Raw genomic sequence first — 25,363 nt, 5'->3', positions numbered from 1 at the left:
GTTCTTCCACAACCTCCAGCACAAGATACTAAATACCTGCACATGGCAAACTCAGTTCTGTGAGCTGACCTTCCTTCATGCTTGCAGATGGTCAGTACAGGTCTCAGTGTGGCTGGGGTTAGTAAGTCTTGTTGAAGGCACCCAGCTCCCATTTGCACATTCCTCACTAAATGCAATCCACCCCATAACTGTCTCTGATTTGGGAGAGTCTGCTATACTTTCAAAATCCCACTATAAACCCCAATAAAGAAAAATCCATAGAAAAATCTATGTTCTACAGAGTCATTCAGAGCAAGGAAGAACTTCCAGAGAACTAGATTCATTTTTCTACTGAATATTCATCTGAATTTACCATAGGAACAGACCATTTACAGAACTATGCCAGCTTGGGCAGTATACAAATATAAAGGGCAACGTTCTGGCTGGTCAGTGTAACCTCCCACTGAAGCCACATACCCTCACACCTTCTGGCACTGACCTGAGCTAAAGGGCACACTGCATAAAACGTAAACTTTATATGGATGAAGACTTAATTCCAAAATAAATACTGACTTATTTTTTGTTTTGTTTACAAAGTGACTGTACAATTTTAGAGCTATTTTTAAAGGTTCCTTCACAAATCGAAAAGTTAACCATAATATCCTCTCCACCCAACAGCCCTCAAGATAAACAGCCCACAAACACCTCACTGTTGTTTCTAGTTCTGGTGTGGCAGGTGGCAAACCCATTTTTGAGATATTGTATCAGCACTTTCCCTCACCTACAAACAGGTTTCTTTAACAGAAGACTAAATAAAATGCAAAGGGTTATGAAGGAATTCTCTTCTCTTTTAAAATGTTTATTTGCACTTTTTGAAGAAAAATCCCATTAGGTCTGGTATTGTGGTGCTATATGAGAACCTCATCTGGAAGCACCCAGTGAAGAACAAATATTCTCAACAACTATTTAGTAATATTACAAGTTAGATGGTAATTTTCTGTATTAAAAAGGTACTTTGGCCTTCAGCTAAAATAAAAGCAAATTGTTCTGCATAATTGTCAAGAGTACCTACCAGTGGTATATAATCAAGTCTTTTTGTTTTTAAATATTCTGTGTAAATTTTGTACATTTTAATTGAATAAGTATGATACCAGCTGGAATTAAAACCCTCTACTGAAGTCTTTTAGCTTGTTAATAAAGTACATTCATTCAAGAATTTATCTCTTATGGGCAGAAAAGTACTGCTATTTATTATTCAACAGTGGGAAGAGAAATGTGTTTCTAGCTTTGTAGGTTTGTCATAACAGTGCACAATGATTTAACATGCTTATATTCTTTTTAAGCACTGTAATGGTTTAAAACCTGCAATTTCCTGCTGAAAATGTTTATTTACATAATACCCACTTTCAAAATGTACATAATACCTACATACTTTGAAATGCAATTTTTTTTAATAGACATGTATGAATCCAGGGCACGTTCCTGAACTAGCAAAAAGGAATGAACAATTTTAACAAGAGCTTTATGACTGCAAACTAGCACATTTTCACAGTTATACCCACTAATGCCATTTCAACATAAATCTGAGAACCATCAGAAAAGCCATCTTAGAACACACATTTATTGTGTAACTCCATTTCTGCACGTCAACGAGGCCACGTGCACCCACAGATGCACTGATTTTGGCCAAAGGGAAGCTACACGAGGGTAAAAAGCTCAGGACAATTCTCTTACACTTCTCCAACGTGGAACTTTTCTACCAGTGTTACCCACAGATTTTCTGCAAGACTCTTTCACAGCTCCTTTGGCTTTCTGCTGGTTTAGCTGTAACCACTCCTAGTTTTTGATGCACCATCGCCATCTTTTGGACTTCCACTATCACTACAATTTTCCAAGCCAGGGACTGAAATGCTGCCTGCACACAACATTTCATGCTTGCTCTTCAACAATGACCAGAAGCAATAAATTTGTATTTCTTATTAATTTGATGTTCAGATATACACTTGGGTCTTACGTAATACAGGAATTTATTAAGCACTTGTTATTGAAACACAGTTTGGAAAATATTTTTCCTTTCTCTTGGAATACACTTCATAAAACATGAAAGCCCATATTTTAGCTGTGAGCACAGGTTTACATGCAAGGGTTCCTGCACATGCTCACAGTGGCAGTGAAGCCTCTGCAAGGTGTATGCTGCTGGAATGCTCTGCCTTTTTCTGCTCTCTTTTAGCTACAAGGTCATTGAAAATAAATCCTCCCAGCTCAGACATTGAAATTCCAATTTAACTGAGCACATATAGACACATATTTGTCCTTACAATCAATCACATGGCCTAGAGAATGAAACATATAATCAAAGACACAAAGTGCTCAGACCAAGCAGCACTGAATGGCTGTGGGATTGTATAACCTAAGCAAACAGAAACAAAATCATGCTTTTTATCTCTTTTTCTGTGAAAAGTCAGTAAGTAAAAGAGTTGCCCATTTCACCTCTGTCTGCAGGATGGCAGCCCTTTGCTCTTTGGCTGTCAGAGACTCTTTCAGCACTTCGATGTGCTGCTTGCTGTCCGAGAACTGGTTGGTCAGGGTCTCCAGCTTGGTCTGCAGGGCCAGCAGCTCGGTGTCCTTGCGGGACAGCTCCTGCTTCACCTGCCCAATCTGGAACAGAAACAAAAGGAAGACATCATTTACACCTTCCTTACACAAGTGACTGTAAATACACAGAACTACCTGCAAACAGTATGATACTCTCAACTTATCCCATGGAATTGTGAAGCCTTCTGTTATCTTGACTGAAAGGCCAGCAAAGGTCTGTGCCATGAGCAAAGGACACAAGGAAAAAGATGGCGGAGCACTAGCATCAATTTTGCAAGAGAGGTTCTTTTTAACAGAGTTAGATTGTTCTTATTCATCTTCCCAAGGACTGACCAAAACCAGGTACTTAACACGGATAAAGTTTTGATGAAGATGAAGCAGAACCACAATGAGAAAGTTACCCTCCCAGAAGCACAGTGTTTGCTTTGAAATGTCAAATCAGAAGGCTTCCCTCTATCTCTCCATCTTCCAATTCAACCTCAGGCTTACAGAGGATGTAAAGACACTTTTACTTTCCCCACTATTTACAAAACCAGCATTTCAATCTTCTAAGAAAATACCTTTTAATTTATGGAGGCTTCTCAAAGTGGATGCAAATATACATAGAACAACAGGAAAACTGTGGGGCTGCATTTTGTTGAGAGAAATTTCCTAGATTTAATTTAGTAAATTTAGTAAATTAAATCAGTACAGAACCACAAATTTTAACAAATGTGGGTTGGATTATTCGAAAAGATAAAGAGTAAGAAATGATAAAATAAAGCATTGAAATGAGCTGAAATGTCCTTCTAAAGTGCAATCATCACCCAGGACAATTTATAGGGAAGTCTAAATGTAGACCTATGTCTGAGTTTGTAACCAGCTTTCTGGTTTGCTTCCTATAGATCTCAGAGAATAGCAATACTTTACTGCTACATATGATATAGGAGAGGTTGGACATATCTCTAAAAACTTTTTTAATTTGAACAATTTTGTTTGTGACATGAAAAAAAATCCCTTAGTCCCAAAAGCATGTAAAAACTTCAAAACAGAAACTAAAGGATATCCCAATTTAAAAACATTGCCCAGGCCATCTGCCATGTTTGGGAATGTGTCAAGAGCAAAACAATGGTATACTTTATATTTTTTTAAAAATTAATCAGAATATATGCACATAGTAGTAAAAATAATTGAGAGGAAAAGCTTGGGTAAGTACAATTTTATCTTGACAATACTGTTTCAATAATGGGCAATTAAAGAAAGAAAACTCTTTACCAAAGAGTACTAAAATAGCATCAAGGACTGCTGTGTTCCAGCGTGACACAGTGTACATGAGGAAGAAGGAGGACATCTATCTCGAAAAACCTCACACAAGCTATTTATTTTAAAATAGAATAATGGGAAGGTATAAAAGAACAATTTATAGAAGTATTCAGTAATTTATTGTTCACTTAATTTAAACATATCAGGTTGTTTTTTTCATATTTCTACTAAAAGCTGATATGCACAGAGAATGATTTTGCCACCTATTTGAATTCAATACAAAGGTATTGATGTTAACAGCACTATTTCTGCTGTCAGCCACTGGCCAACACCACCAGTTGCACAAAACTGCCAGGCACAGCAGAATAGCTGGGAAGGGATGAATTATTTACTGCTGGTTATGTTTTCTAGAGTATGTAAAGCAAAAAAGCCTCCTTAAAAAATTTCAGGTGACACAAACTTTTCCAACTAGTAGGTAACCTGAACTATAGTAAAACTTCCTTGAACCACTTTGGACTTTGTTTGAAAAGATGGATTCTTTCGGGGGTCATATCAGAAGAGATGTTTACCACATTTCATGCCATTGAAATTCCCAAGTAGCACCCTAAGGGTCTTGTCTCTAGAAATGCCCATTTCAGAGCTGCAAGCCCACATTGCCAATGTGCTAAAGCACTTTGGTAAGAACACAGTGCATACCATTCCACATTGCAGGAGAATTTAAGACAACATCAAGTGCTCACATCTCTCCTTTTGGTGAGACACTACCTTCACTCTTTTGAGTGAAACTCTAATTTCACAGCAAAGGAATAACCCAAATTCATGCTGCTAAAATTGAACAATCAGTTTTAAAAGCGTTCAGCACCCAGTTTTTCTTATCTTTTGTGATACAACTTTAAGGGGGTTTAACTCAGGTTTTCAAATTAGTTTTGTTTCACTAGGAGAAGCAAGTCTCTGAAAGCCTGGCTGCAAAATGGGTGCTGAATACTTTTGAAAATCTGCTTCAGTAGAGAAGAGTAAGTTATTGCTCAAACAGCTCATACCATTAAAAAAACCCAACAAAACAAATACAGATGTTCAGCTCAAGAGTGATGTTATTGATGGACACCAAACCCATGTGAACAAAAAGGCAGCTACAAGGCTGAGCAGGCTGTTAGTTCTACTTGTTAAATCAAGTTGTGAAGAGGGTAAGAAAAGAAAAGCTACCCCAAAAGCCAGAGAGCTACCAAGCCCCAGTGAATGGCCACTGCACACAAAAAATAGATCTTACTGCAGAGACCTCAGTCTGGAGACCAGCCACTCTTTTTTTCAGGTCCTCCCCTTGAGCCTCTTTGGCACTTAGCTCTTCCTTCAGTTGCTCTACCTGTCACGACATTGTTATGCTTTTAAATATTTATTGTTTGTCAGCTTCTAGTTACCCTGTTCCAGTCCAAGGAACTAAAAGCGACAAAGAACTGAACAGAAGAATCAACACTGGTCACTCATTTTCTCTTCCATTCTTCATAAAGTCTTCTCAAATGTTTGATGCCTGTGTAATTTCATACAGGTTGCCAGGCATGAATTATGAACAAAAGATGCATAGTTTTGGTTATGTTTACACATGTCAGGTATGGGGCACTAAGCCCAATGGTTTTGAAACCGGAATTCATAAGGAAAATACAATAGGAAGAAGGACATGTCTCAGTTTAAGAGGAGTAAAGTTAATTGTCAAGATACAGCCACAAAATTACCATGCAATACAACACTGAAAAAAAATTGCTGTGCAATTACAAAACAAAACAAAGGTATGACATCAGGATACCAAGATTGGAAATGGCTACGAGTCATGAGTAAACAGTTACCAAAAAGGAGCAAATTATCTGCAGGAAAATAAATGAGAAGACACAGTAGACAGAAGAGATCCAGAAATCAAATGGCTGAACAGATCTACAGGTTCACAGAGGGAGAGCAGAAGGGCAAACTGAGGAGCTGCTAACAAGGGAAGAAGGAAAGAAAAAGAAACAAGAAAAAATGGAGGGAAGAGGTGTTCTGATTGTGTCTCCATTCCTAATTTGAAGGGGGTGTCCTTCAGTTCCTAAAAGCAACCCAGTGGGGTAAAGGGCAAAAGGATAAAAGAACAGATGTGGTTATCTTGAGGTAAATCAGTGAGCTGGTGTGAGGCATGTGAAAGAAACACACACTTGGTGTATGTTCCTACTTCAGGGCAAGAAATACTTCTCCAAGATATTTTATCCAGCATTCTTTTTTTGACAAATAATTTCAAGCAGGACAAACACAGTAGGTCACAATTCAGGACCCAGCAGAGTGATTTTCAACCTCAGTTCCAGGGATCTGTACACTGCGTGCAGGGAGTACACAAAAGTTAATTATGAAAACCAGGACTGTTCACAATATATTTAAATTTACTGCATAGGGGAGCCTGAATCTTCCTTAAGGATCATTAGGGCCCACTAAAAGACTGAGAAACAAAGAATGAATTGATTTTTGCTTGCAGACAATTCAGTAGTCGGTGTCCATCTTTATACCTGAGGATCAATATGTCTCTCTGCTGTATTGGTCCTGTATTCCAAAAAACATAAATTAATGTTGGCACCACTACTGTTGTAGAATCTACTCTCATTCTGACTCCACTACTGGAAGGAGAGTGAAATGGAAAGCCATTATAGAGACAGTTCATGCTCTTTTCAGCTTTTATATAATAAAAAGGCCTATAGTTATAGAACAACAGCTGGTTTAAAAATACCCTTTTTTTCAACAGACTGCATCTGAAAAGACTTTAGACCAAATAAAACCTGGAACTACAATGGATTAGCAATGGTCTAAAGATAAACACAAAATCTTTCTAAAATAAAAGAAAATCAAGCATGACAGTAAAAGCAGGATGTGGGCCACTGACTTTACTGAAACAGCATTATTAACATTTTCAAATTTGACTTTAAAATTCTCTTCAATATTTACAAATTCCTTTAGTGGTTTAATGGCAGAATACAAATAAATTCTCTTTCGCAGCAATTGAATGGGAGCCCAGACCGTAACTCCTGACTGAACTATGAAAATTTCTCTCATCTGTTCACTACGCTCAGTTTAACTTACTACTGTCACTTGTTTTCTCAATACCTTATTTTTCATGAATTTGGAATGACTCCGGTACACCTCCATCTGCTTCATTTCCTCCTCACGTTCCTCTGTGCTCAGAGCTCCATTTGACTTCAGCATCTGAATCTCCTCTTCCAAGTCCCGCAGGCCACGCTCCATGGAAGAAATTTTTGAGTCCTGAAAACAATTAGAAGAGACAGATAAAGATACGCAGTGAGATGATTTGTTAACATACCACAGGAGTGAAAAAAGGAGTGAAAGATTTCACTCACAGGAGTGAAATCTGTTAGACATGTACCTGCCCTTGAAATTTACTCCTAAGGTTCCTACAGAAATCAGTCTACAACTCTCTACATCTCACTGCTCACATACTCATTTTCCAATTTTTTTTAACCTTTCAGGGAAAGCAAGAGTTCAGTACTCACTGAAAGAAAACATGGCTCAGGGCAGGGACACAGTGTATGATGAATAAATAAAGAAACATGAAGAAAAGTCGCCCTATAATGCAAAGCCAACATAAACCAGAGAAATGTAATTCTAATTGAACGGACAGCAAAACGTGACTGCAAGAATGGCAAAAAATTGCGTTTGTGCCACTAGAAATTTAAGTGGGGTCACAAATGGGGAACCGAAGAGCACCATAAGCAAGGAAAAGACCCAACAATCTAGTATTGATTGGATATAGCAGTAAAGGATCTGTCAAGTATTCTGGCTCATGTATACAACATGTAAAACATTGCCATGCTTTAACAGTATCCACCTAGAAAAATAAAAAAGTCAATCTATCATTAACCTCATAGTTTTACAGCTATTCAGTCTGCTCAGCTTCCTTTTCTTTAGAAGTTTTATGTGTTGGGAACAGCAAGAACAGATTCATACAGCACAATTTCATGCATGTTCATGAACATGGGTATGTATTTATGAATTGTAATCTCTTAAAGCAGTCTATTTTTTTTATTTAATTTCCCCCAAATACTTAGTCTTTCTTGAAAGACAGATAGGGTTTGAAACTATCCTACTGTCTATCCAAAACCTTTATATTTTTTAATTTGATAATCAAGGCACAGCTGAACGAAAAGCTTGAAAGATTTTCACATACACGTGTTAATTCATGAGATGAGGTTTTTCTAATGGATCATTATGAAGATCTAATTGGCTCTCCTGCCTAATGTTTGATGATTAAGTTAAAATCAGTAAAGTAGACTTTTGTAACAAAAAATTAGAGAGGTAGTAAGGTGAAGTGATAGGTTGAAATGCACAACAGTATTTAGTTTCACATCATTTCCCAGAAATGTTGGTGTGTTTCTCTTTTGATAGTAAAGACTCTTATTGTTACCAGATGGTCAATTAGTTTTCATTAGCATGGACTACAAAGATGACTAATAAAAGAATGACAGCAAATAAAAGGCTACAGAGTAGAAAGATGGGATATGAATATGGAAAACTCTGACACATAATGGAAAAAGTTGCAAGGGAAAAAAAGGAATGAAAATAAAAGAAAAAGGAGGAATACAAAAAGGAACAGCTTGCAAAAATAGTTTTCAATTTTACTGTATTTGTTCAAACCCTGTCTGAAGTACTTTATTGGCTATACAATATGAAATATGACAGCAAAAAGCTGTGTAAACCACACACTCCATCGTGGCTCCTGAGCTCTTGGTAAACTGCCATCAATCCATTAAATACTTAAGTTAATGGTTTAAGAATTCAATCACAAGTTCATCTAGAAAAGTTGGCTTTATGATGACATACATCTTTCCAGCTATATGCTCCATTCTTTAAGTGGGTGTTGAGTTTGCTAACTTTGTTAACACACAGAATGCAAAGCACTATTTCAAATGCTGATAATATAAAAAGAACCTACATCATCATGAAAATTTAAAAGTCTTTTAAAGTAATCTGTCATTCCCAGTCTTGTAATATAATGGACTTCAGGTTAACTGTGAGAAACCTGTATATGCTGCTGCAGGCAGACAGAAGGCAGGTTTCTACTGTGCCTGTCTCTTCATTGATCAATAGTAACAAATAAAATAATACAGATAATAAAAGAATATAAAATAAATATACTTGTTTTAAAGTAGAAGACTGACAGATCTATACAGTATTTGGTAGAGTCAGTCACCTTTCATATGAAAACCCATTTTCCAAAAAATAAACCCTGCTGTGGCATATCCAGAGTCATTTACCTTCATCTCAATAACAGTTTGCAGAGCCTTTGTCTTGGCTGTGTCAGGAGCGTTTTCAAATCGACGATGGATCTCCTGGAGCAGCAGAAAAGAAAGCAGGAGTGAGACTAATGGCATTACATCCCAATAAAAACATAATTACTAGAAGGTTCTCTGTGATACATAGCACAACTCAGTGCTGCTTTCTGATGTTACCGGTCCATACATTTTCTTCCCATAACAAAGCAAGGAGAGGTGGAAGTTCATTCAACAGAATCACAGCCTTGGTTAAAAAGGGACAAAAGAATCTGCAACAGAACCTGCTTACTCAAAATAAACCTGAAATGACAGCTAAATCTACTAAAAAGCTCTATCATCTGTCTGTTAAACTAATCTAAACTCTTGATAGTTTCTCACAGAAGACATACATGTAATTCATGTGACTACGTCCTTACTTAAAACAGTAACACTGTGGTTTCTACTTCAACAAGCAATAGGGTGCAGCTGTTCTTGAAACTCTTTTTTTTCAACTTTTTTACCCCAAAGTAGCACTAGTTAACTATACAGGATGAAAATCTTTCTCCACTGGGCCCTGAGTATTAGTCAAAGTACATGACTACATAGCACATGGCTCTAGAAGCTCAGAGTACACAGACAGGAGGACACAAAAGTGATATTTCTGTTGATGTAAATTCACAAAATCATCAAGTTTCAGGCTGCTTGCTAAGGAATAAAATGATAGAAACCTTAAAAAACTTGTTCTACCATATAAAAGTAGAGGTTTCAAGACAAGAAGTGTGAGACAGGAGAAACAATAAAGTAACTATTCCACTTCTTCTTGGTCTTCATATTGTCCTTACACCACACACTCATGTTGGATGTAGGAATAGGAATACTGTTAGAAGGTTAATCTTGGATACCATAATAGTATTTTGGTGCCCATAGAGTACAAACTGTGATATCAGTTGACCTAAGAACAAATTGTGTATGTGCCCACACACACACAGTTGAGCCACTCACTTCCCTAAAAGACAAATCCCAAAAGCCATCCACAAACTTGTATTTTCAACAGGCATGGTGAAGAGATAACATTTTTATGGTAGTCACACGTGCAACTTGCTTCTTATGATTAATCGTTTGAATGAGAAAGGCAGAGTCCTGCAGTGCTTTTTGAAATACTGAAAACACAACTTGTAAGATTGTTCAATGTTCCTGCACAGCTGTGAAGTGAGCATGATTAAAATGTGGAGTGACATTACAAGGGTCATAAGAAGAATTTCGTGCAAGACCATTTGCATAAGTTGATGCCCATGAATGGTAATAACAAAAAAATCCAGTAGATGATTTATCTTTTGTGTGTAGCATGCTCAGTGAGGAGATATTTGGGAATGCTCCTCGTAGCACACATCCCATGCTGGTGTACAGGATTACTCTGCTTGGCTATGAGAGCACCTACTGAGACTGCACAGAAACAACAGAGCTGCAAGAATCTCAATTCACTTAATTAATACAAACAGTCCACAGTTGAAGGCACCCCAGTCACATCTTGGTGGCGGGTTAAAATTCAAGTCCACTCAAAGAAAGTTATCTGGGATGGGAAATAAAAGAGGGTTTGAATCCCTTAAATTTCATACTTTAAAAAGAAAAAAAAAGCAGCTTTTCCTAACTTCAAAACTCATATATGGGAAAAAGGGAGTAATTCTGAAGATGGTTCTTTAAGCTTAAAAAGGTGAGGAAAGATCCAAGAGTGATAAGTAGCCTTTCCTGAATTGCTTGAGCTTTCTCTAAATACAGAAAGTTGTATCTCCAGCTGTTCCTGTCACATCAGTTGAACAACCATCCAAGTCCTGTTATTTTAGAATAAAATGGAACAGTTTGATAATAGAAAAGAAATGAAAACAAACTCTTGTGAGCTTTTAGAAACTGAGAAAACAAAGCCTAAGATGGCCAAAACATGATATGCCCTAACTCTATTTGGACCACTGTATTGTTTTTATTTTAGATAATTTTCACTTGTGCAGAGAGATGGTTTCTGAGCTGAGAAGATAAAATCAGCTACTGCTGTGGAAGTGGAATAGACAGAACACGTGGTAGGAGAACAGCAGGGCTGTAAAGGGATGCCAACAAACAGTCAGCTTTCTACATTGCACAGCATTTTCACAAAGAGGAAATTCTTCTAAGCTTCTGCCTTGGAAATGCCTGAACCTCCTCTGTCTGAAAGGATGCTCTGCACTTCAGCAAAGGAAATGTCCTACTTCTATCATCTTAAGTAATTCCACTGCGATCTGGATGACATAACCTGCTGAAAAATAACACCTCCCACCTCTTGACTGCATAGTAAGGGCTTAATTTTGGCAACGTGCCTGCGATTCTGAAGAGCGTGGAAAAAAGACTCCATGGCAGACTGAGCCTCCCAGAACACAGATTGAAGTGCAGCTGCTGAAGAAGGAGGAGCACAGATACACTGTCAAATTATGAAATACAGGTTAGGTACAGGTGTGGCAGTGGCAGAATGGAGAAATCCTGATGTATCCTACCCTGATGCATTCAGATTCTATTGTGGACACACACCCCATAGCTGAATGAAAATTAAGATTTGAATCTACAAAACAGGATTTTGCACAATCGTTAAAAACACAGGGCCACACACAGATACCAGGATCTGAAAAATACAAAACCAATCCTTCATTACATTCTGATAACGTAATAAATCACTATTCCTTGGCTCCAATTTCAAACATAATAAAGAACTTTCAAATGGTATTGTTCCATAACAGATTAGTAAAATTCAGCATCTTTGTACCTTTGAATGCAACTTAACTTATTGAACAAGGGGTGGCTCTTACAAATCTATGTTATGTTTTTATTACTTTTATACATTCAAGGATTCTGCTAATTTAGAAGAGATTAAAAAAGGGAGGACAAAAGCACTTGTTCCTAAGTTATGTGCACCATGCAGGCTTTTCACTGATAAATATTATTAAAAATATGTACTATGTTTCAGTTTAGCCAGTGGGAACTTCTAGCCACCAGATATCATCACAATACTGCCAGAAAAATTGAAGAAGGCTCTGCTACCCCGTTTCTATTCCAATTTTTACGTTTAATACCCCATTATTACAAAGTAGTAAGGTTTCTATAATTCTTTGACATACACAAGACATGTTTTAGGTGGAGGGATGCCTTACTGCCTGTTTGGCACTAGTGCTACCACTACAGGTATACTGTGTCCACTTTGTGTGCACAATTCAAAAATGGTACTGATATATTTAAGAGAGTTCAAAGAATGACTGCAGCAGGGTGATCTGCTGTCAGGTTAAAAAAAAAAAAACAAACCAAAAATTATGGTGCAAATAATTTCCAACATTAAATTGCATCTACAAGCAACAAAAATTCAAAATGGGTTGTTCTGCCCCCAAAAAACCATTAGGATTCAACTAGAAACTGAAGGCTGGAAATGGTCAGAAGTTCTAAACAGCAAGGCCACCTTAACCAGAGCTGGGGTTTGTATTTCATCACTGCCAATCTGTGATTAAGAACAGCCATCTTCCTTTTAAAGATCTACCACTGCAAAAGATGTAAACTAAAGGTGTGTATCATTATTACATCTGCCAAGTAGGTCTGCAAGGTAGCACAGTACCCACCCCATGAGAACAACACTAATTTTCTGGTTGGCATAATTACACAGAACAGCTGATCAAACACACTGAGAACTGAATATGCAGAGAATAGCTGTGATAAAGTGATATTAATGCACCATAAAGAATCTGTGGGGGTCTTTCTTGACCATGAAATATCAAAATAATTCAAAGTAAGAGAATATAGTATAAGATTGAAGGAGTTCTCAATAGACAGAAGCATAATCACCATAAGTTATACATGTGTGCATAAAAATGAAGGCAGGAATTTGGTCTAAACCAAGAAATTCTAGTTAACCTGGCCACATCATTCACTGCTATTTCCTGCACCTCATTTTGCATGGGATTGAAAACAAATGTGAAGGTGCACTTTCAAGCAAGGATGTTTTTATAGTGGTGTAGTCTATATGCTTAAAAATACAGCAACTTATCTCTCAGTAGCCACAAGATAAGCAATTTCCAAAGGAGTAAAGGACATGCCTTCCATTTCCTGCCAAACTTACATAATCAGGCAGAACATTCTACACAGAGAACATGAAAAACATAGTATTTCATACATAATTTCTTTCTCAAAAAACTGTGAAAAAAAATTTGTGTTATTAAAAGCACACTTATAATTCTGACCTTTTTTTCCCCTTAAGCCTATCCATGTCTTTATATAATTAAATACGATATCCTGTGCTGGATCTTTGTATCATTCAGTGGACTGGAGAGTTTTAGTTGACTAAAAACTATTCAGTTTTATTCTCTAACAGCTAAATAATGTTTTGCCTTTTCTACTTAAAGTTTAGTCTCTCAGGAAGCTTTTCTGACTACCTAGATTTTAGCAACCTAATTCCAACTAATTACAATGAAATGCAAATGTTCCAACCAAAGGAAAATTTCAGGAGCATCCACCAGTTCAGTATTAACTATCACTGTTAAAGAAATAATTTAATAGATACATAAGATAAAATAGATCTTTAATTGTGTAGAAGGACAAATCATGCCTGACTAACCTGATTTTCTTCTGCAGTGAAGAAGAAAATGGCTGTGTGGGTAAGTGATGAGCAATGGGTGCTGCATGTCTTAATTTAGGGCCTCCAAATACCCTTGGCGGCAAACGTGTGAGACACAGGCTGGGCAAATACTTAACAGAGTGGGTGGAACATCAGCTGGACTGTCAGGCTCCAAGGCTGGTGGGGAGCAGTGCCAGTGCAGTGGGCAGCTGGTCACTCTGACAGCCCTCAGGGGCTGAACCTGCTCAGTGCCCCATTAATGAGCTGAGAGATGGCAGAGATGAACTCCCAGCAGGTTTACAGATGATAGGAAATTTGGGAAAGACATGAACTGGAAGCAAGCAGTGTAGCCCTGATGTGGGAAAAAAACCCCAAACAGCCCAATTACATGCTGGGCTGTGTTAGCAGAAGCACACAAGCAGGACATGGGAAGCATCTACTCCCTGTGCAGCTCTGGTGAGACCACTCATGCAGCCCCGTGCCCAATTCTGGGCTCTGGTGAGACCCCACTGCTCAGCCCTGAGCCCAACTCTGGGCTCTGATGAGACCCCACTGCTTAGCCCTGTGCCCAACTCTGGGCTCTGGTGAGACCCCACTGCTCAGCCCTGTGCCCAACTCTGGGCTCTGGTGAGACCCCACTGCTCAGCCCTGTGCCCAACTCTGGGCTCTGGTGAGACCCCACTGCTGCAGCCTGTGCCCAACTCTGGGCTCTGGTGAGACCCCACTGCTGCAGCCTGTGCCCAACTCTGGGCTCTGGTGAGACCCCACTGCTGCAGCCTGTGCCCAACTCTGGGCTCCCCAGTACAGGGAAGGCACTGAACAGCTGACAGACACTGCAGTGGCTGGGGCTGGAATACATGGTGGAAGGGGAGATGTAGCAATCAACTTACAATATCTGGAATGGAAAAAGTCCTGTCAGAAGTGGACTTGTGAAGAAAATGAAGAAGCTGATTCCAATGACTTAACAACTGAGGTTTTTAATGTTGTTTAAATGTACAAAATGGTTTCTATTGTCTTTTTTGCAAAGTCACTGCTTCTCCTTCCCAAGATCCCTTGAGATGGCTGTTATCCGGGGGTCTGGAAGGAAGTTACAAAATGGATGTTATCTACCCCCTTTTCTATGGGTTGTAAACCCCTTATTCTTATTGGCAAACAGCCAAGCCCCATCTCTTACCATTGGTAGATTTTGGATCCCTCCAAGGTCCATATAAACCCTCTTCTTGGAGCAATAAACTCCCTCTCTCGTCCCTCTCCTGTGGTCCCTGTGTGGGCTCCCTGGGGGCCACGTGGTCGGGGGCAGCAGAAGGAGCACACCCCTCCAGGACCTGGAGAACTCTACTCAACCACTGCAGGGTGAAAAAACTGTTTGTTCAGCTGAGAAGAAAAGAAAAGAAGTCTTGGGGAGAAACCTGCTGCCCTCTAGAACTAAGTGAAAGCAGCAGAGATGACAGAAACAAGCCTTTTCAGGAGTGGAAGGATGACAGGCACCAGGCAAAAGTGGAAGCACAGAAAATTTAGACTTGTTAATATGAAAAAGATTTTACCAGGAGAGCAACCAAATGCTGGAGCAGGTGTCCAGAGAGGCTGTGGAATCCCCACGGCTTGAAACTGCTCCTTTGAGCAGAAGGTTGCATGAAATAACCTGTGGGAGAGCCCTTCAGTCTGCATGACTCATTTATATAAATATCTTTACTACCTGGGGCAAGAAGGTGACTGGATAGTGTTACAATTGTTTAGTCTCAGGATTTTTTAAGAATATTTTTCAAAAAGTGCTCATCAGCAAAACATAAAACTGAACTGAAAAAAGAATTTACAAGAAGAACCCTGTAAAATTTATTTAATTTCTATTAGAATTTTGCTACTAAAGTGATAGTGTTATACAAGTTTGAAGGCAGTAATTATGGTAGTTCCTTCAGAAATTATTTCTGCATTTTTCCACTTGTCATTTCCTGCATTTGCAAACCCAATCAACATAATTCCCTGAAAAAACTCTGACTGTATTAATGAAGAGCATAACTTTGGAAGATGTGCTGCAAATTGCACACACATCCATAACGGAGGGTGCCAGTTGCTTGGAAGCTCAACTACCCCTGGCTAAAGAAACTCATCTCTCTGGTTTGCAATTTTATTAATCCATTCAGATGATTATTTCTAAATCCAACTAAAACCTCAGATATGAGAACACATAAGTTTGTTTACAAAGGCATCAATTAAAGTGAAAATTGAAGTGCAGTTTCCAGTTCATCTCGCTATTCCAATCAGCAAGAACAAAAGCAAAATCCCTCAAAATTTCAGCATTAGAGTAAAAGCAAGATGAGAGAGACCAATTCAAACCATCTTATTACTTTTAAGTCATTGTGTTGAAACCTGACTAAAGTGTGAACTCCAAAGCTAAAGAAAAGTCAATTAAAAATTAAAGTCTTAATCACGTAGAAATTTATTTATGTATGTGTTATTCTTGACTTTTTTCTCTTATTTAAGGTGCAAAAGCATTTATTTTGTACTCAAATTAGCTGCCAACTTGTTAATGGTATTTTCAATTTTCCTTCCTTCTAGTGCAATGTTTCACACTTGCAGAAAGAAAATTCCACAAATTTCAGTTCTACTGAAGAAAAGTGCAAGGTAATATTAAAGTCTCCAAGGCAAATGTACCTAAGTTCTAATTCGTAAAAGAAACAAATCATGTAATATGTATTGACAAAGAAAATCTTCTACTATAATAAAACATCAAAATACATTAAAGTTTAAACAATTTAAACCTCTAACCCCCAGCAAGATTTATGCATTGTTTCACATAGTTTTAAAAATCCCATCTGAAGGGGATGGAAGTGCTAAAATGAAATAGTAAGAAATTTTGCCATATGTGAAAAAAAAATATCTCTGAAGACTGGCACATTCAGAGAAGAAAAAGATTGTTTTGAAATAGGTTGAAGAATTAAATCTCTATAATTTACCCCCCTGCTAGAAAAATTTACCCCCCTGCTAGTAGAATAAACCTACTGATATTTTATGGATTATTTCACTCTGATGAGACCATAATTGCAAACCAAAACAAACACCCTGACAAGATGACTGCAGTTCTGCTTTTCTTCCATTCACTAATATCCACATAGTATTTAACTATGACATAAAAATCAGAAATTTTCTATACATTAATCAAAAGGCATTTAAGACTTTTTTGTAGTTTGGAAAAACAGAAAACACCCTAATTTTTCAACTTCTGCAAAACTATCAAGCCACCAACCTCTGAACTGAGGAACAATGAAAACAACATTATATGTGTTTGAACAGTTTTAACTGTTGCTCTTTTGTAAAGTGACACATAAAAAAGCTAAACTACAATGAAATTTAAAAAGTAAAATATATAAAGAATAAATTATGCGAGCTCTCAAGTTGCAATAGCCCATTTTCTCAAATTTTAACCTACAAAAGCTCTGTATGTTTTGGAACTACTTGCTGACCAATCAAGATAAGCAGTTTCCAAAGCAATAAAGGACATGCCTTCCATTTCCTGTCCAACTTGCATAATCAGGCACTACATTCTACATAGAGAACATGAAAAACATAGTATTTCATACATAATTTCTTTCTCAAAAAACTGTGAAAAAAATTATGTGTATTGACAAAGATATAACTATTTAAATTTATCAACAAGTCACTTCCCCTTCCCATCCTCTTCTATAAGATCAAAAAGATGAAGCAGCAACATAAAAAAGTAGAAAATTTAACTCATCAGACAGATATCCTGCAGTATGATGGCAGTAAGAGTTCCAGTTACTGAATGTATCTACTCCTGCAAAACAGAAGTTCTCTCTAGTAGTATCTTATTTATGTTGCAAAATCCTGGAACAGGACAAAAGTGTTCTTTGAGATAACTCTAATTGCACCAATTAAAATTTCTAAATCTTCCTCCAAGCCTGGAGCAGAAAAGGGTAAGAATGGAAAAACAACTTGTTTGCAAAGCTTGTCAGAGTTCATTAAAATCTGGTGAGATAAGGGAAACAACCTCTGTGTCCATGGGCACAGCTCAGCGCAGCTCCAGTGGGATGTTTGGATAGCACATCCATCCCATCCCCTCTCACTGAGCTTCTGCTGTTGCTCTTGGGCCATCACAGCATCGGGTTTTTATAATCTAAAGCTAAATATCCATGTTCCAGCCTCGTGTGCCTGCTCTGACAGACACCCACCAAGTGCACAAAGAGGAGAGGGTGCTCACAGAAATTCTCTGCTATTTCCTGGAATAAAGAGGGGAGTGTTTGACTCCCAGTAGCTACCAGGAGGGAGGGATGGATTCTTGTCGTAAGGCCGTGCTGGATAACTGAGATGCAGTTCACAGACAGCACTTTGTGGAGCCACCATTTCAACAAACACTGAAAAAAAAGGAATAATAGATTTTTCTGCCATAGCCTCTTTCCTCAAGCTCATTGTGAATGAGTGCCCTCATGAACAACCCATTTCAGTGCCTGTTTTACATACAAGACCACCCTTTCTTTCTTAAGCGCTACAGCCCTAACTCCTCCATTCAGTTGTGCACTCAGCTGCAATAAAAATCCATCTTGTTTGAATGGGCCCAATCAGTAAAAAAATAAAATACTAAAAAAGTACAAATTGTAATTGTTTACCAAACACAGTTTTTGGACACAAAGTATAAAGCTAATTTTGTTTCTCTTCCCCGTTCCACACCACTGCAACATGCAAACTTTGAACCTAGAACTGACTCTTGAAGAAACAAACCTTGGAGATAAATAGCCTTCTTTCTGTTTCCAAGTAATGGCTGTGCTCAGCCATCTGTTCTTACAGTCCTTGCTGGACCGCCCTTACAAATCTTTTGCCCATAGTACTGCAAGTGTTTAGAACACCAGGTATGGATGCAATCACATCATATTCTGCCCTAAGTTGCACTGGTATTTGGCTGCCAAGAAGAGCACAGGAAGGTTCGTTATCTTCAGCTCTCTGTGCTGTCACTGCCATCACTAATAATTCTGCAACAGGCGAGTCTGGAACAATATCAGTGCAACTTGGGAGCTATTCTGGAAGCTCAAGTCCAGCTGCTGGATTTCATCAAGTATTTCTTGCTGGTATGATAATAATTTTGTTTTTCAAAGTTAAGTCTAGAATACCAACAACAATATGAGTAATTGTCACTAAGACTCAATAAGGGGTATTCAAAATAACAACCATCTTTTTATAAACTCTGAAGCTTAAGCTTGTTTTCCAGGGTAGAGGAATGTGATGCAGGCACACTGTTATCTGCTGAAGTCAGGGCATCCAGATCCATGTCTGCGTTAGAATGTTCAATGAGACATTTAATTTTTCACTATTTTGTGTTGATTAGAGACTGCCCTCTGTACCAGCAAGCTGCCAATCCTACCCTGAGAGACTGTCCCCTGTATCATCGAGCTGTTACCCTATGCTCCACAGAGGATCCCTCCTGGAAAGCCTTTTTGAGATCCCCAGAACTCAGGACACTTGGGAAAAGCCCAAAAAAGTCAAATTGCTAATGTGGATACCTCTCACTAGCTGCAGGAGAACCGATTTCATCAGCTGGATATAGGAGACTGAGACAGTGCTCTGGGAGGTGACCAAAAATATGCAATTAAGTAGCACTGGACTTTTCAGCCTGGAAGAAGAGAGAACTTGGAATGGATATGACAATTTTAAATTGTGAGTGGCACGCACTTTTGGCAGTGATCACCTGTTCACTGTGTCTTCCAGTGCAAGTGCAAGAGGCTGTTAATGAACCTACTGGGAGATAGGTTTAAACTACTAAAGAAATAAGGAAATAAAAGAAATAAGGAAGGTTCTTCCTGCAACAGAGAGCAGGGCTGTGGAATTGCTCACCAAATAATGCTACAGCTGCAGAAATTTCCACGGGCTTGGGCAGACACTGCCCCTGTATTTGGATGGCAGATCCAGGGAGGATGCAAAAGTGACCAGTCACAAAAAATTCAAGAAAACCCTCCTCTGTAAATAGTCAGGAAGATATGAGAGCTTTACAGAGAAGTACCAGGTTGGCCTTGTTCTTCCCCTCTCCTGTGTGTCTGCCTGTGGCTTTGACATGGAATAGAATGCTGGACTAAAGGGACTGTTGGCTTGAGCTACAGCTATTCCTTGGTTATAATATTATCAAAATCACAACTCTGGGCTATCTTAAAATTTAGTATCCTTAGGAAATTAGTGCAATCTTTAGTAATAATACAATAACAGTAACAGAAAATGCTGAAGAAATCAATTAATTCACATGTAATTTTCAAGGTCATGGTGTTGACACTGTAACTGCGCCGTCTGCCTGAGAAACCATCTGATGACCCTGAGACTCAACATCCCACTTTGTAGGCTTTAAAGCTTAAAAGTTGAGGAATACCTTTTTCCTTCAAGATGCAGATCTTTAGTATTATTCCCAGCAAATATTGTACTAGAAATCTAACACACCTTGTATAGTCAGAAACAGCACTACTGGATTCTGATTTCTCAGAACTTGCTTTGGCTAAGATGGTCAAGATTGCTATCAAACTTTTCTCAACTTTTCTAATGTGTTAAAACATGAAAAAAATGCTGACCTCCCAAGCACTTGGAAGTCCATTTGAGATACTAAAGCTTCCTTTAACAGCAGCATTCCAAGAGAAGTTTAGCATGCCTTTCCAGATACTGGGAATGCCAGATATAGAACCATCAAGGAAGTAAACTCCTTTCTTCAAGGCAGCTCAAAAATTCCACAGTCAGTATCTGAGGGTGCAAAGGACTAAAATAACCTGAAACTATGGAAATGCAGAAAAACAGGTAACAGAAGGTTAACTGAGGAGGGTGATGCAGACACACCTAAGAGGCTCTGCACAAAGACAACTTCCAAGTGTGGAACAGTGACAGCAGAAGTGAACCAGTTCCTGCAGAGCAGAGCGACTTGGTGTGAAGGAGTCAGATGCATCGGTCAGCTGCAGTTCAGCAACCTCCTCTGATTTCCTCCAGCCTCCTGGAGCCCCAAGGCTTGAGTTTGATGCAGGCAGGTTTGAGGTCACTTAGCTCAGCCTGGCCGAGAGCTCAAGGACAACACACAAGGACAAACAAAACTCTTCCTGTTGTCATCCAGTTCCATAGGAGATAATCTGGCATTTCTGTACAAGGCACTGTGTTTCCAGGGCTAGTAGGGTGCTCAGCTTCAAGGCTGGATCCCAGACCACAACAGTGGCTTGAGCTACAAATTACACCACCCAGCTTACTCTCTTCAATGAATATAATTGGGTCACCAGGAAGGAGCAATTAATTTTAAAACATTTGATAAACATCATTTGCACTTTAAGTCAGTAAGTCATCTCTACTTTCTCTAGGTAATCTTTTACCATAGAGACTAGGATTTAAAAGACTGATGCTTTCCAAATATGCATGAATGAAACAAGAATTCCTGTCTCTCAACATCTACTCATCATCATCAGGAACAAACGTAACCAACCACATTCCTAAAAAATTACACAGCTCCTGTCAGGTTTTCATTTATGTTGCTGGACTTAGAGACGAAAAAAATGGAAGCTCTTCCTGAAATAGTTAGAAGAATTAGAACAGAATTATTCGTTGCTAAATAAAGGAAAAACTGTAGTGTAGAAACTCTGGAATCATATTATCTTCACTCCAGACACTCAAGAGATTACTGCTCTAAAAAATAAATCTGGCCTACATCTGGTTCAGAAATGCAATGGGCACCAGCTTTCTTATATAAATGCTTGCAAGAGCACAAGTACAATGGGTCAGGCCATGGAAAACATACGAATAAGAGGTATTAAGAAGTATTTATTTGCTGCACATGCTCATCTCAAAAACCTCTGTGCCAGGCCTTGCTTTCCTGGCTTCTTAGAGAGAGGGTTTAAATCCTGTGCATGTGCAGAGCTTTCAGAAAATGCTGAACCATGAAGTAACACACAGTGCACAAAACAGGCCATTAAATTCACACACACAGTGCACATACGTGTCTGGCTATCAGTTTGTGCCTTCAAACCTCTGATGCATGCAAAATAATCTTTCCATAAAATCTTACCCTAGTGAGTACACATCGTATACATATATTTACCTGTGCCTCTGCACAACACATGCTGAATCACCAGCCTTACAGAAGTTAATATTAGAATACTTTATGAGCCTGGGCGACAAGAGGAAAATGCATTTAATAATATCAAGAAATTGAATGACACTGGCTACACAATCACTCATTTATTTTCCTTTACTTATTTTCCTAAGATATTTGTATTGTATATAGCCTGTATTTTATTATAATTGGTTTTAAATGATTAATAGTGAAGAATGCCTGCCACTGTACTCGTGTAAGGTTCAATACAGATATAACAATGGTTCTTCTTTTCTGTTTTCAGAGGGATGGCGAGAAGGGATTACTATGTGTGCAGCAGTGTAATCTTTTTTTTGGCTGTGCATCCAGGGCAGCTAATAGTTTTATCAAATACCCTTCACAGCAAGATGACTGTTTCCATGGCAACTGTAGAGCAATCATCCATTATTCTTGCAAAGGTTTCTCTCAGCTTTCACCCAAATACAGGTAGCTACTGTCTCTCAAACTACAACAGAACAAATGCATTTTACAGACCGTAACAACTCACCTCCAGAGCTTCCTATGGAGACTATGGGGAAAGTGGGGCCTACAGCACAAAATCCCAAAAGGCACATGCAAGGAAGACATAAAGAAGTTTTGTATGTATGTATGTATGTATGTCTGGCCAGACTTCATGAATGAAGCTTTGGGCAGGGCTCTCCCCACGTGGGTGAGCCCTTCCAGCCTGTGCAGTGGATTTTTTAGGTGAGGCACAGCATGCACAGAACTGGCCCCACCGTTTAAGTCCTAAGGTCCATTTGCCACAGCCAAGCGAGCTTGGACAGTGACAGGGAAGTCCTCAGGACTGTCACAGCACCCGGTACTGACCGGGGCTGACCCTGCTGAGCATCCGAGATCTGATGGGATGGGATGGCAGGGAGGCTTTAACTGCCAGGGGATGGTCCCTACTGAGACTGGAACTCAGGTCCTTGGGATTCGGAGTCCAGAGTGCTCTCCTTTACGCCATGGGACCACTTTAAAGTTTTAAAATAGCCACAAATTCTGCCCAGTCTATAATGTAAAATAGAGCTTATAGAGAGGATGGAAGATTCTTTCCTTACAACCGTGAAATGGACAGGAGACAGAGAAGAGTTTAAGATTGCAGCTGAACCCTGAGCTTGGTCACTTACCTCTCTCAGCATGTTGTTTTCCTTTTCCTTCTGTTCCAGAAGGCTTTCCAAGTGGTGCACGTGCATCTCTGCCTCGGCCAACCGTCTTGTTCGCTCATGATCTTCCTCAGTGGCCTTTGCTGACAGACCTTTACTCTGCAGCATCTCCAGCAGCTTTTTGATGGACTCATCACGTGCATTTAAGGTCTGTTTCTGTGTCTCGATGCGCAGTTCCATCTCCTCCAAGGTTTTCCGTAGCAGGAAGAGCTCCTTGGCCTGGCGCTCGTGCTCTGCGTGAAGGCGCTGGAAGTTCTCCTCTGTCAGCTCTGCCACAAAGGGCTCGGTGGCTCTGGTGCTGCTGTCCTGCTGGAACAGCTGGTTCAGGTCTCGCTGGATCCGAAGCTCATCCTGGAGAGCCTGGATAGTCATCTGCATATGCTGAAAGAACAAATAAACACATAAAATCAGAAGATTCTCTTCACTGGAGGAATAAAGAACCACATCAGTCCTCCTGAACCACCAACCAAAAAGGAAACCACAGCACCAACAGACCAACATTGGTTTTTTTAAAGCAGAATTGAGGTAAAACTGGGTTATACTAAAGATATATGCTGACTGGGAAGAAGGGTCACATCATACAATTTTATGCATGAGGCTTTTAGTACAGAACCAAAATTACCACCTCACAAAGAGAAATGTGAAGGCAGTCCAATGATCAGCAGTAATTTGTGGTTGTGCAAGACAACAAATCCTTCCTCAATGGCTGTGAGTACAGTGGGTTAATACAATGGGACAATATAGGAGAAGCACAGTTTGTCTAGAAAAAAGTCCTCACTTTAGATAAACATGCTTTTTCTTCTCTGCAAGACAGAAGTATCAAGGTAATAACAGAGAAGCACAAACACACTGAACAAAGATTTGATTACCAGGAATGAGCTGCACAAAAAGTAATACATCTCTACTCCCTTAAGTGAGGCAGAAATGCTCACAATTTAGTCTGGATGTGAACAAGTCAGATGGACTCATCCTTGGGGGTCTACCTTTATATTACAAAAATCAGTGTCTGCAATACAGCTACTGTCTGTATTCACTAAAGGACTGGTTAGTATAAGCTACAGGGTTTATAATGGTGCCCAATAAGTATGTTTTACATAAATCCAAATACTTCATTCCACCCAAATATTTGTGAAAAGAGGAGATGTAAAATGATTTGGGTTTAAGTATTACTTCAAAAATGTATTTATCACAATTCTTAGGTAAAATGAGATTAGCTCAGTTGGCTAAAACTTGGTTGTAATAAGGCCAAGGTCATGAGTTCAATCCCCTGTATGGGCCACTGACTTAAGAGTTGGACTTGATGATTCTTGTGGGTCCCTTCCAACTCAGAATAGTCTGTGATTCTGTGAACCTTCAGGTAACTATTTCTGTACATTCCTGGTTCAGGTGCAACGCAGTCTATGCAATTTACACACGATTAATTTACACATGATTAAAATGCCTTGGAGATATTAAAAAGCTGTCTGGATATGGCTCTGAGCAACGGGCTCCAGGTGGCCCTACTTGAGCAGAGGGGTTGTACCAGCTGACCCCTCCAGACGTTCCTTCCAACCTCAGCCACTCTGTGGTTCTATGAGAAGACAGCAGGCAGTATTGTAAAACAGTTACCTAACCTTTAATTTGAGAAACATAAAGGGTTAGTTTGGTTGTACAGAAAGGTGCTTACAGGCAGTCCAATCCCATTTTCTTCTCCTATCTTCTTGGTCTGTACTTTAGACCAAGTACTTCCCCTCCTTTTGTGTTCTGGCCTAAGAAGAGCTTTCCAAAACCAAAGGTGCTGTTACACATCCAAGCTCACCTAAGTCCACACTGCCACTAAAAGGAACAGCCCAACCTATCTGCCCTTCCTTAGGTGGCTGACACCGACAACTGGATCAGAACTTCACCTGGCTGAAAATCAGCCCCACCAAATCCAAACTGAATGTCTTTCCAGCCAGATCTCCAATCCAGCAGACAGTGTGACCACATCTCTGCTGATCCTGCTGCCCAAGTAGAGAGGGGAAAGTGCAGTCCAGGAGCTGGCAGAGAAGAAAATGGAACCAACCTTTATGGTATCAGCATAAACTGAAATTCGCTTAAATATTCAGTTCTGTGGCTGGTGTAAGGTGCTGTAATTGTCTTTTCTTCTATTTCAGTAACACAGTATTTGGCAGTTACTAATTTGGTTAATCTAAAACTACACTTTAGGTTGTAGAATACGTGTGACAACAGCACAAGTGTATCAGGTGATGGAATAAGTAATTACTCTGTTCTAAGAGGTACATTGTGTTCAAATATTGGTGGATGCTCAGATTTATTTTCAAGTAAGAGATGAAAAAATAACTGATTTCAAAAACATTTTTAGAAATCACCTTTTTTATGAAACATCTCAACTTTCAGTTATTGTCTCCACACT

The 25,363-nt window shown here is 39.1% G+C and overlaps 1 protein-coding gene across 9 annotated transcripts in view; it reads right to left on the bottom strand.

Annotated features, from left to right (window-relative positions):
- ERC1 (ELKS/RAB6-interacting/CAST family member 1) overlaps positions 1-25,363 on the bottom strand; it is a 299,501-nt gene that overhangs the window by 209,004 nt on the left and 65,134 nt on the right. For 5 of the 9 annotated variants that reach the window (XM_071551243.1, XM_071551238.1, XM_071551240.1 and 2 more), the window contains exons 3-7: positions 22,933-23,349; positions 9,096-9,170; positions 6,931-7,086; positions 5,093-5,176; positions 2,470-2,637 (exon numbers count right to left, since the gene is read on the bottom strand). In XM_071551243.1, coding sequence (XP_071407344.1) covers positions 2,470-2,637; positions 5,093-5,176; positions 6,931-7,086; positions 9,096-9,170; positions 22,933-23,349 — 900 coding nt within the window. The remainder of the gene's footprint in view (positions 1-2,469; positions 2,638-5,092; positions 5,177-6,930; positions 7,087-9,095; positions 9,171-22,932; positions 23,350-25,363) is intronic. The other 4 variants (XM_071551241.1, XM_071551242.1, XM_071551247.1 and 1 more) reach the window with 1 other exon arrangement.

This window comes from Pithys albifrons, chromosome 3 (assembly GCF_047495875.1).
Source record: "Pithys albifrons albifrons isolate INPA30051 chromosome 3, PitAlb_v1, whole genome shotgun sequence".
Taxonomy (NCBI): Eukaryota; Metazoa; Chordata; class Aves; order Passeriformes; family Thamnophilidae; genus Pithys; species Pithys albifrons.
This window is presented reverse-complemented; position numbering and strand designations above follow the sequence as displayed.